This window comes from Dama dama, chromosome 28 (assembly GCF_033118175.1).
Source record: "Dama dama isolate Ldn47 chromosome 28, ASM3311817v1, whole genome shotgun sequence".
Lineage (NCBI taxonomy): Eukaryota > Metazoa > Chordata > Mammalia > Artiodactyla > Cervidae > Dama > Dama dama.
In genome coordinates, this window is record NC_083708.1 from 32,614,212 (window position 1) to 32,626,819 (window position 12,608).

At 42.0% G+C, this 12,608-nt stretch overlaps 1 protein-coding gene across 14 annotated transcripts in view; it reads left to right on the forward strand.

Moving 5' to 3' along the window:
• Positions 1-12,608, forward strand: part of ROS1 (ROS proto-oncogene 1, receptor tyrosine kinase) — a 113,375-nt gene that overhangs the window by 24,730 nt on the left and 76,037 nt on the right. For 13 of the 14 annotated variants that reach the window (XR_009690993.1, XR_009690992.1, XM_061132003.1 and 10 more), the window contains exons 6-14: positions 274-422; positions 1,368-1,506; positions 4,426-4,627; positions 5,290-5,366; positions 6,848-6,970; positions 7,134-7,318; positions 8,515-8,612; positions 10,226-10,722; positions 12,085-12,297. Coding sequence is in view for 12 of the 14 variants with exons in the window: in XM_061132003.1 (XP_060987986.1) it covers positions 274-422; positions 1,368-1,506; positions 4,426-4,627; positions 5,290-5,366; positions 6,848-6,970; positions 7,134-7,318; positions 8,515-8,612; positions 10,226-10,722; positions 12,085-12,297 (1,683 nt within the window). In the remaining 2 variants the exon portion in view is untranslated. Of the gene's footprint in view, positions 1-273; positions 423-1,367; positions 1,507-3,297; positions 3,642-4,425; positions 4,628-5,289; positions 5,367-6,847; positions 6,971-7,133; positions 7,319-8,514; positions 8,613-10,225; positions 10,723-12,084; positions 12,298-12,608 lie in introns of those variants that run through there. The other variant, XM_061132001.1, reaches the window with a different exon arrangement.

The window sequence follows — 12,608 nt, forward strand, 5'->3', positions numbered from 1 at the left end:
AAAACCCCACGGACAGAGGAGCCTGGTGGGCTACATCCAAAGGGTCACAAAGAGTTGGACACGACTAAGCATGCAGGCAGGATGAGGGGAAAAAACCTGCCAGACCAACTGGCTGATTTAAAGAAATAAACCAACTGAATTATAGGCATCAGTTACTGTTCAGAGAGTAATTGTGGCAAGATGTAGCAGGAGTGTGCTGAGATGAAGCAGGGACACGCTGTCCTGTGTCGGCAGACATGGGATGTGGTGAATGAAATCTTGTTTTCTCCCCAGAAAATGCAGACCTCCCTACTGCACCCTTTGCTTCTTCCATTGGAAGCCATGGGATGACATTACGATGGAAATCGGCCAACATCTCTGGAGTAAAATACATCATTCAGTGGAAATACACACAACTTCCTGGAAGCTGGACTTACACTGAGGTAAGAACCACTGGCTATGTACCTGCGTGCCCATTCAGTCATGTCCAGCTCTTTGCGACGCCATGGATTGTAGCCCACCTGGCTCCTCTGCGCATGGGATTCTCCAGGCAAGAACACTGGAGTGGGTTGCCACTTCCTACTCCAGGGGATCCCAATCCATGGATCTAACCTGTGCCTCTTGTTCCTCCTGCATTGACCGGTGGATGCTTTACTACCACTGAACTTCAATCTTTGCTTCTCTTCATGCTAAACCTTTTATTTTTGAGGAAAATATATTATTGGATATAGATATTATTCCTTCAGCTCAGCATCACATAACCAACTACTCATATCATTGGCCATTATCTGTCCATCCCATTGAAAATGAGGCCAACTAGGGTGGAGGTCAGGGAGGTCACCCTGGCGGGTCCCTATTAAGACAGCAAAAGCAGGTTCAGAGAACAGTCCCAAGACACCAAGTATTTTAACACAGAAAATGAAAGGAAAGCTTTGAGGTAAATGCCAAATAATTGAATCCATAATTTTGCGGGTTTGAAGAAGGAAGGAGTTTCGGTGTGAACTGTGTGGACTGAAATCGGGATGTCTCAGCTCTGAGCTCCAGGCCTCCTTTTCAGCTGGTCTGGCAGGCCCTGTGCTGCCAGGGGCTAAGTCACTCAGTCGTGTCCCACTCTTTGTGACCCCTCCAGGCTCCTCTGTCCATGGAATTCTCCAGGCAAGAATACTGGAGTGGGTAGCCATTCCCTTCTCCAGGGGATCTTCCCAACCTAGGGATTGAACCCAGGTCTCTTGCATTGCAGGTGGATTCTCTACTGTCGGAGCCCAGGGAAGTCCTGGATCACTTCATATCCGGAAGTCCATGCATCATCTACAAATGAATCTATGCTCTTAGTTACAATATCCAGAAGTGATTCCATAAATACTGATGTTTGATCTCTCATTGATTAGGCCGTGTCCAAGCTCTCTTATGTGGTAGAGCCCCTGCATCCCTTCACTGAATATGTTTTTCGAGTGGTTTGGATCTTCACAGCCCAGCTGCACCTGTATTCCCCTCCAAGTCCCAGTTACAGGACTCATCCTTATGGAGGTATGGCATGCCTACCTTGCTTGAGAAATCAGGAGTCATTCCAAAGCTTTGGTTTAGTTCACTTTTATTTTAAATAGTGAAATAGATTTATTCTTTTGTTAATCAATCCATCTAACAGTGGGGTACGTACCTGGGTGTAAAGTCGTCCTCTAGGTGCTCACCATGAAAAGTGAAAGTGTTAGTTGCTCAGTCCTGTCCGACTTCTTGTGACCCCGTGGACTGTAGCCTACCAGGCTCCTCTCTCCCTGGGATTTCCCAGGCAAGAACACCGGAGTGGGCTGCCATTTCCTTCTCCAAGGGATCTTCTTGACCTGGGGATTGAACCCAGGTCTCCCACGTTGCAGGCAGATTCTTTACCCTCTGAGCCACTAGGGAAGCCCAGGTGCTCTGATCAAAACAAAAATCTCTGCCCTAGTGACGTTCTCATTTTGGTGGAAAGGAAATTCCCTCGACAGTAAATCTAATAAATAAGGAAAGTATACTGTGAGTAGGAAGACAGTGGGTTGCTATGGTAAGAAAAATGCTTTGAGCAGGGTCTGTCCGTGAAAAATGGGGAGTACATTAAAGAAGTTGGACAGAATAAGCCTCGTTATGTGATTAGGAGTTATGGAAGGTTTTAAAGGAGTAATTGCTTCGAATGCTCCTTAAAAAGATAAATGGCAAATACACATAGAATGCATTGAATGATATTGAGTGATAGAGACTGGGAGGTACCGAGGAAGTAAGACCAGCTGGGAGGTTATTATTGTACTTCAACTTTTGGTTAGAGATGATTTTAAAAAATAGTCGATATATTGGAACATTTTCTGATTTCTTCTTTCAAAGATTTGACTTCCATACTGGGAAAAGGATTCAAGCCTAGAGCCTTTCAGAGAGATAAATGCCAGGGGAAGACATTCAGGGAGAGTTGCTGCTGTTCTCAACATCTGAGTTAGCCAAGGGGACTTGGGAGGGCTTATTCCAAGCCAGATGGTGGATGTCCCTACCCCTCCGTTCTGGAGAATCAGCTGCGTGCAGAGACCCTCACACTGAACTAGGCCTTGGACCAAACCTTAGCAGGACAGCTGATGAAGCTGGTTGGGGCATTTTCCCTCTCCCTTGATTAGTGCTTATCAGATTTTAGGGTACATGGGGTCCCTCTGCTGATTATTCCCTGACCATCCTCAGGACCTCAGATTAGACACGGGTCTGGGGCAATATTTGAAATGTTCCAGATCAGAGTAGAATACATGGATCCCTTTTTTTTTTTCAGATCTGTGCCTCATGGACTCCAACAGTATGGGAACATTTTCCAGTACTGGAGACATACTGTGGTCCAGGGCAGATGGCTAGTTAAGTCAAAGTAGTGAAGAAGGCAAATTTTGGTTTCCATTACTGAGTCTTTCTCTGGATATGCAAGCCCCCATACCCTCCACATGTTTCAGTTCTTATACTGGGTATCCTTTCCATGGATAACATCTCATGCTTCAATTCTGTCTCACTTTTTTAGCCACATCAAAACTTATAGAGTTATCGAGTTTGTGTTCCATCACCTTGTGGCCCTTTTCTCTTTCAGCTATGGGAAACATATGACTTTAGATGGTTATTATCGCCTTTTAATTGGGGCCCTTATGAAGATAATTTCTTAATCAGGTGGAATAATTACCTTGCCTAACCTGACCAGGCTTTTCAGAGACGATTTTTGTTAGGAGATTTGGACTACTCACAACTTGCCACGGAGGTGGCATGGAATGTACTTGCAGTGGGGTAGATCATGCCTGTCTGGGTGTGGGCTAAAGAGTTAGGTTTTCTGACATCCTGATTCCGATTCGCTAGGAGATGATTCCTACTTCCCTGTTCATCTGAGTCACTTAGTGCGCGGAGCCGAGGAGTGAGGCCATGATATTTGTGTTTGCTCAAGCTCAGCCTGAGAGTTGGGGAGGAACCGCATCAGAGATCAGCTGAAGGCCTTTTTAAAACACAGCCGGTGGGAGGGCTGCACTGTCTTCTCTGTCCCCGCTCTAAGCAGACAGGGGTGATGCAGCGCACCTGCCAAAAGTTGTTAGAAGGAGAGAGCCTGCTGAAGAGCGAAGCGATACCAGTCTGTCTTTCCATGAAAAGAGGAAACAAACGGGTGTGGTTGCAGGGCATAGGAGGTATGGAAAGCAGGTGGGGACTGGGCTGGAAGCTAGGCTGTTAGATCATTTGTTTTCCTTTCTGTTCTTTGGCACCGGGGTAGATGCTACAGTCTGTGGGTGAATGCTTGGTTAGCAAACGCATGCTCCTTTTCATCCTTCGTGAGGGAAGGGACGCTGCTAAGGCACAGAAAATCCCCCTCCTGGATTTGGGGGACCTTGAGAGCTGGGAGGGGGGGGGCGCGGGAGAGTACCGTCTGGGTCAGCAGAGCCGATGCCAGCAAAAGGGAACCAGACTGTTCTAATTCAGGCTTATCTAAATCCCTATCTTTAGCTAGAACTGGACTGGACACAGGACCCTAGTGAGGGAAAAGGCCGCAGGCCTTACTTCTTTCAACTCATGTTAATCATTGACTTCAGTTTTGTTACAGAGCCTCTTCTCCTTCCTAACCTGGTTCCATACCATCTTTCAACTCAGTCAGGTATCTGGAGACTTTTAACAGTTTTTTTTCCCCCCTACAGCATTATCCTATTTGTATACTTCCACATTTAATTTTATTGCATAAATTAGAAGTGAGGAAGTAACACTTTCTTTAAAGAGTCCCTTAGAAGAGTAGCTAACTGATATTGTTTAGGGATCAAGAATTGTGGTTCATAGATTACCACCTCCTACCACTTATTGTGACTATTAAAGAAAATATTTCATTTATGCTAAGTTTTCAAAAAACAAGACTTTTATTACCCTACCCTATTACATTTTTCTCTGTATATTTTCTGCTCATGGTGTTACCATTATCTCTTCTAGTTCCTGAAACTGCTCCTTTCATTAGGAATATTGAAAGCTCAAGTCCCGACACGGTGGAAGTCAGTTGGGCTCCACCTCGATTCCCAGGTGGACCTATTTTGGGCTACAACTTAAGGCTGATCAGCAAAAATCAGAAATTAGATTCGGGGACACAGGGAACCAGTTTCCAGTTTTACTCCACTCTACCAAATACCACCTACAGGTAAGAATTTAGTGGTGCGTGAAGAATGTGACCAGCATAGGTGCATTCATGATAAGTATCTAAGAAATATGGCTACAAAATAATTTAAAATGTTATTTTGAGAAGTCTCATTGACTTTGTGCTGCTGGTTTGAAGTTGTGGTTTCCCTCAAGTTTGTATGCTTATTAGATTACCCCATCCTAAGCAAAAGCATTTTCAAGCATTTCTATTATATTCAGAGAAAAAATACAAACGTGGGCTAATAAATATGAGCTAAAAAAGACAACATAAGCACCATCAATATCATTTCTTCATTTAATCCAACATGAAAAAAGTAAAGAGGATTCTGTTAATGATAGTTTTACATTAACTGTTAAGGGAATTATTTTATTATTGTTAGCTTTTCTAGCATTTACTAAGCCCTCCATAAATTAGATCATGAATGAGGGTCATGCAGATAGCAGAGTTCAGTTTTTGACCTCTGTGACCCTGAACTATTCTGTGGGGAATGTAAACAAGGACATGATTGATGGTCATTTTAGAGTTGAGCAGCGCACCAAGTAACTAGATACGGGCATTGCCACCTTGTCCTTTAAATAGAAATGTTATTGCTCCTTCTATTTTTATCCTATGTTCACACCATGCCATGTAAAACACATCTCTCCAAATTGTTTTTGGAATAGGTTTTCTATTGCAGCAGTAAATGAAGTTGGTGAGGGGCCGGAAGCAGAATCTAGTATTACCACTTCATCTCCAGCAGGTATGGACTGGGGGTGTGCCTCCTGTTACTGGGAAGTTGAGGGGTGGAAGGGTGGATTCAGGTCTTACAGGTCCTGAGTTATCCAGTGTTCCTTGAGCCCCTACTCGTCTGCCCAAATAACACTGTCTCGTGAATGCTTGATAAGTTTCCATTTTAAATGAGAAATCAGTCCCATCTGACAAACAGGAGTAAGTTGTTAGACCAAAGTTTTCACACTGAAATTTGATATTAAAAAAGAAAAAAAAAGGAATTAAAAAAATGGTCCCAAGCAAACTCTTGGTTTCAGTTAAAGTCACTAGTGATTGTGACTTTCATTTACATACTTAGGGAATACATGTATCCTACTCTCACCTCTGCTTTATGGGTCATCATTTAATAAAGATCGGATATCTTTTTCTTCCAGTTTCCTTTAGGTTTTCAAATCTATCTGGACTTAATAAGTTACATTTTACTATTCTGAATATTCAAACTACCAAATTAACTTTTGTTATTATTTGGCAAGTACCTTTTTTGTTTTTTCAGCTTCAGCATTTTAACGTTTGCCTTGGGAGACTAAATATTTACTGCATGATTCCCACGTAAGCAAAATTTTAACATAAGAAAATGCTCTCTGAGAAGCAACAGAAATGTTTGGGGGAAAGTTAGTTCAAAGAGTTTGGAATAACCCACGAAAACTCAAACTACTAGGAGTGTGTTTTCTGTCTTCATGGCAACCCTGTTTGCTGACCTGACCTCCCATTCCCTGAATCTGCCCCCAGATATGCCGGTGGGTATTTATTGAATGCCATCCATTACTAACCTTTAGTTTCTTTGGCTGTTACTAGACTCTAGGAAAGGAGAGGTATTTTTGTTATGCAAGAAGCATCCAAAGGACGAGTTAAATATAGAGCAGGTTTAAGGTCATTATTACTGTGATTACTGCATAACATTTATTAATTACCCTCAAAGTGTTGATCAAGGCACAATGCATCAGTCTCCAGTCGAATAGAACATCACGCATAGTTCTGCAGTCCTCGAATTTCACGTAGTACTACAGGCTTTTCTCCTGCCTCAAAGGGAGAGATAATTGAAGACAAAACAGAGGCAACCAAAGTCTGTCTATATGTGTATATTATGCAACCAGCCCCTCCAGCCTGAGCTGGACCACCTCCACTAAGCAGTCAGATTCCCAGGGTGGAGGATAATGAGCTGAGCTCCTATTTGGGCAAGGCTGTTGAGAACAGTGATACTGCATGTGATGTTATTTTGAGGGCATTCAGGGGCACATACCCAGAAATCCTACTTGGTTGACACAGTACTTCCCACCCCAATCATAGAATGCGATTTATACCACAGTTGAAATACCCCAGTATCTTCAGAGAGTATCTGGCGAAGTTCTTCCATGTGCCAGTCCCCTTGTTTTTAAGGGTGGTATTGATCTTTTTTGTGTCAATATGTATATGATTGGTCTGTCTGTCTATAAAGTCGTGTTGTTGTTTTAGTTCAAGAAGAAGAACAGTGGCTCTTTTTATCCAGGAAAACTTCTCTAAGAAAGAGATCTTTAAAACATTTGGTAGATGAAGCACATTGCCTTCAGTCAGATGCCACACACCATAATATTACAGGTCAGTGTAATAGAGAAAAATGTTTCCTTAATGTGTAAGGAAAGATCCAGGTTGACTTCAACTTTAATACCTTCATTAAAGATTAAATAAACGAGTTCTCTTTAGCGTCAGTGTTTTGTCTGGTTGCTACATAGTAACACATGTATGTGCATCACTTTTCCAGGAATATCAGTTCATGTCCACCGGCAAGTTGTTTATTTCTCTGAAGGAACTCTCATCTGGGTGAAGGATGCTGCCAATGTGTCGGATGTGTCTGGCCTGAGAATTTTTTACCGAGGTTCAGGATTAATTTCTTCCATCTCCATAGACTGGCTTTATCAGAAAATGTATTTCATCATGGATGAACTGGTTAGTCTGAGAATTTAAAGTGAACAACTAGATGTTAAAAATCTAATGCATATCTTGACATATTAATATTTATAAGGAAATATAATTATTTCATTCAATAATTAATCATTGAGTGTTTACTATGTTTTAGATACTGGGTTAGCAATGAATCATACATAGAGTCTTACAGGAGGGTCTAGACTTTACCTAGTACTAAGTACTTTACTTAGTTCTGATATACCATTAAATCATCTTTCTTGTGATTTTTCAGAGCTGTGAGTTTTCACTAATGATAATTTGACTTCCATGAGACAGTGGTACCTGAATTATCACTGGGTAACAACTGCCAATCTTGATTAAAATCAGCTGTGAGCATTTTGTAATTATGTAATAATCATGGATAACTTTAGTAGGACTCTGAAATATTGGTATTATCAAATCTTTGAGAGGACACAGTATGCTGTGTTTCAAGTTTCCTTTTTTGAAAGAGAGACTGGTCTCAGTCACTGTGGCTGGAAGCCCATAAGCTTCAGTTCAGTTCAGTTGCTCAGTTGTGTCCGACTCTTTGCCACCCCATAGACTGCAGAGCGCCAGGCTTCCTTGTCCATCACCAACTCCCAGAGTTTACTCAAACTCATCTCCATTGAGTCGGTGATGCCATCCAACCATCTCATCCTCTGTTGTCCCCTTCCCCTCTCGCCTTCAATCTTTCCCAACATCAGGGTCTTTTCAAATAAGGCTTTTCAAATAAGGTCTTTTCAAATGAGGCTCTTTGCCTCAGGTGGCCCAAGTATTGGAGTTTCAGCTTCAACATCAGTCCTTCCAATGAATATTCAGGACTGATTTACTTTAGGATAGACTGTTTGAATCTCCTTGCAGTCTAAGGGACTCTCAAGAGTCTTCTCCAACACCACAGTTCAAAAGAATCAATTCTTCAGTGCTTAGATAGGCCCATAAGCTTAGATATAGCTAAGATATTAATAAAAGTAGTTGAGTGTGTCCACAAATATGAAAAATATGTACTTGTATTTCATGGATATCAAGAGGATATGGTTATCATTAGGATATAGGATATAAAACTGTCTTTTAAGGACTTTTTTATGTTTTAAAAAAGTGCTCTGTGACTGGTGAAATTCTAAGCACAGAACAGTTGCTCAAGGAATATTTGTTGGCCAAATTGACTATAGACACTAATGCTACTGATGTATTTTCTCTAGGTATGTGTCTGTGATTTAGAGAACTGCTCAAACATTGAGACAATTACACCTCCCTCAAACATTGCACCTCAAAAAATTGTGGCTGATTCATACAATGGGTAAGTGTTAGCCTTGTAAATGTGAATTCTTTTCCTTTGGCAAGAATCTTGGGGAAGCTTGCTTGCTAATAATATCCTAGTGCCAGATGAGCCAATCTGATTTCATATTTAATTAAATCCAGGCAAAGTTTTCATTCTTATAGAGCCCAGAGGAAATTTCTTTCAAACTTCATCCACAACTTTTCTAGGTAAGCAGGTTTTCCTTTCTCCTTTGCAGTAGATTATGGGCATATGGGAAAAATCTCTTTTCTGGGACTCAGGGACCTGGCTTCTCATCTTGGGTTTGTCATGATTTTATGCATGACTCAGAGTTTTATTCCCCCTCAGCTCTCCCCATGAGAAGCCCTTCCTGCCTATCTTTCCTCTTTTCATTACACCATTTTCTCTTGCTGAGCAGTTCAGTGCCTGTTTGTTTTTCTGGTCTGACTATCATGTCTGTTAGGAGACGGGTTTAGCATTCTTCCACTGACTTCTTTTTGCTGATTTTGGGTGGTCCTTCCCAGCTGTTTTTACTCAATTGTGGGGTATTTCATCATGATTTTGTAAAATGCTAACTCTATTGCCTCACTCAATTGTGAATATTTTTAAAAACTTGTTACTGTTGTTCGGCTACTAAGTCGTATCTGACTCTTTGTGACCCCATGAACTGCAGCATTCCAGGCTTCCCTGTCCCTCACTGTCTCCAGGACTTTGCTCAAACTCAAGTCCACTGAATCAGTGATGCCATCCAACCATCTCATCCTCAGTTGCCCCCTTCTCCTCCTGCCCTTAATCTTCCCCAGCAGCAGGGTCTTTTCCAATGAGTTGGCTTTTCGTATCAAGTGTCCAAAGTATTGGAGCTGCAGCTTCAGCACCAGTTCTTCCAATGAATATTTAGTGTTGATGTCCTATAGGGTTGGCCTGTTTAATCTCCTTACAGTCCAAGGGACTCTCAAGAGTCTTCTCCAACACCACAATTTAAAGGCATCAATTCTTCAGCACTCAGCCTTCTTTATGGTCCAGCTCTCACATCCATACTACTGGATAAACCATAGCTATGACCATACAGACCTTTGTCAGCAAAAAGCTTAGTCTAATACAAACGTAGGATTGGTATTGCTGGGTAGCAACTGCAAAATAATACCATGAAGTTTTTAAAAATGGCTTAAATGTTTCTGTTTTCTCCCATTTTGTCATTCACAATGCATAGAATATTTATTGACAGATTTTTGACTAAGAATTTCTGTCTATTGGAGAAAAATGTTTCATAATAAATGACAGGTTCAGTCATGTAAGTTTTATATAGTATGCTTTCCTTTAATAGTAGACTTCATTAGAAAACCTTTAAAGACCCCTGTTGTTCTTAAATTCTGATTCCTTAAAAAGTCACATGTAATAATTAGGAGATTAAGCCTTATAAGAGGGGTTGACATTTTCCGGGATTCCAGCTTCTAACTTAAATGAATAGAGCATGTTTTTAATAAATGCCTTTATCAGTTTGCATCTTGGGAAACCCAGTACTTATCCACTCTGGAGGTACTTGGTTCTGATTGCCCAACAGGATGAGACAATGGTGGTGTTCCGCCGTCACCCTTGCATCGGCTCACACCAGGCTTCTTTTGCCCCTCTGTCAGGTATGTCTTTTATCTCCTGAGAGACGGCATTTATAGAGTCGACCTTCCTGTGCCCTCCGGTGGGGTCTCAGAAGCGATGCATATTGTGCAGAGTGGCACGTTAAAGGACTTTGCAATCAAGCCCCAGTCCAAGCGAATCATTTACTTCAACGACACCGCCCAAGTCTTCATGTCAACCTTTCTGGACGGCTCCGCATCCCACATCGTCCTACCTCATGTCCCCTTTACTAATGTGAAGAGCTTCGCTTGTGAAAACAACGACTTCTTGGTCACAGATGGCAAGGCCGTTTTCCAACAGGATTCGCTGTCTTTTAATGAATTCATCGTGGGATGTGACCTGAGTCACATAGAAGAATTTGGCTTTGGCAACTTGGTCATCTTTGGCTCATACACCCAGCCACACCCGCTGCCGGGCCGCCCACAGCAGGTCTCCGTGCTGTTTGGCTCCCACCAGGCCCTGGTTCAGTGGAAGCCCCCCACTCTCGCCATCGGAGCCAGTGAGTTCCCTGTCCCGCCTGGAGGCTGGCCTTGTCAGAAGGAGAGGAAGACTTAATAGGCTTGGCATGGCAACTCAACTTTGAGAGCCCTTCTGTGATTATTTAGCCATTAACCCAAAGCCCTCCTTAGCTCTCTCTCTGTCTCTCTCTCCCCCCACACACATACACATAGTGTTATAACGTTTGTTCTATATTTATCAATTTTGATAAATTAAGAAAATTTCTATATTTCATCATCTACATCCCAACAAAAGGGTTGGAACACTTATTGAGTGTCTCCTTGGAGCCAGGCACTGACATTCTAGTTGGAGGGAATGCATTAGCCAGGAGGATGGAACACTTGGGTTGAGATTTTGTATCCAGGGAGACCTTGCATGAATTTGAGCCTAAAACTCTCGGGACTGGAATTTTCATCTCTGGAGAGGCAGCATGTGTGGTGGGTATGCAGGTGGGCTCTAGAGACAGCCTGCACGGATTCAAAGGCTAGTCTCATCAATTATTAGCAGAATGACCTGGGCAAGTTACTTAACCACTTCATGCATGTTTCCACTACTGGAAATAAAAATATCAATTATATCCTTCTAAGGGATTGTCATATAGACGGAATTAAGATGCATAGGCAGAACCCAGAACAGTATTTAGCATAGCAGTTGGCAATTTCTTTTTCTTTTAACAAAAGAAGGACCAGATAATAAATATTTTCAGTTTTGTGGGTCATACAGTTTCTGGGATAGATACTCAACTCTGTCTTTGTGGTATGTAAGCAGCCATAGATAATATGTAAATAAGTCACTGTGACTGTGTTCCATTACAACTTTATTTATAAAAACAGGCAGTGGGCCAGATTTGGCCTATGGGCTGCATTTTGCCAACCTCTGGTCCCCTAGGAAACATTGGCTACTTTTACTTTAAGACCAAGTTAATTATGCCTGTTTGTTGTATATCTCAAAAGATGGCTGAAAATGAATCAGCAAAAGTTTTTAATTTTTATTTTTTGGACTTCTCGGAGAGTGATAGTCTGCTGACACTGGAATAATATTAGAGATTCATCATTAAGTGTTTGTTCATTAGGAGCTTGTATAGTACACCCTTCTGATAGTTCTTTGTAGCCAGTCACACCGCACAGAGAGGGGAACAGTGGCCTCCCGTTTGTTGGCAAGATGTCTCCTTTGATGAGACAAAATAAGTGAGCAGAATGGCCACTGTCCTAATCATGTCATCATTAACCCTGGTGATTAAGGGGCAACAGGCCCAATTATCCTTCCACTCAAGGTGAAGCTGTACATAAGTTTACGGACAATCCTTTGTTTGCCCTTGCTGATGTCATCCTAGTCAGTAATATTGTTTAACTCTTCCGCATAGGTCCTTCTGCCTGGCAGGACTGGACTTATGAGGTGAAAGTATCAACTCAAGACCTTCCTGAAACCACTCACGTGTTCTCTAATATAAGTGGGACCATCCTTAACGTACATGACCTTCAGAGTGCTACAAAATATGAGGTTTCTGTGAGAGCAAGTTCTCCCAAGGGGCCAGGCCCTTGGTCAGAGCCCTCAGTGGGAACTACTCTGGTACCAGGTGAGAGAATGCTCTTGATTTAGGGAGTAATTCTGACAAAAAAGGCTTTCTCCCTGTCTTCTTTAAAATTTCTCACCTTAGATGTGGTAAAGAAATGAGAATGAGGGTGCATTGACCCCTTGAGCATGTTTATTTTCTGACATTAGGAAAGCAAGTAAAGCATAGTGTGATATTAATGTTTCTAACGTTCTATTTTATACTGTCCAAGATGTTTTTGAACAAATAATATAATTTTCTTCTTCTTCGTGGTTTTCTCTTTTCTCATGGCTTATTAAGCTGTAGCACTGCTTGGATGCTGAAAGTCTCGACGA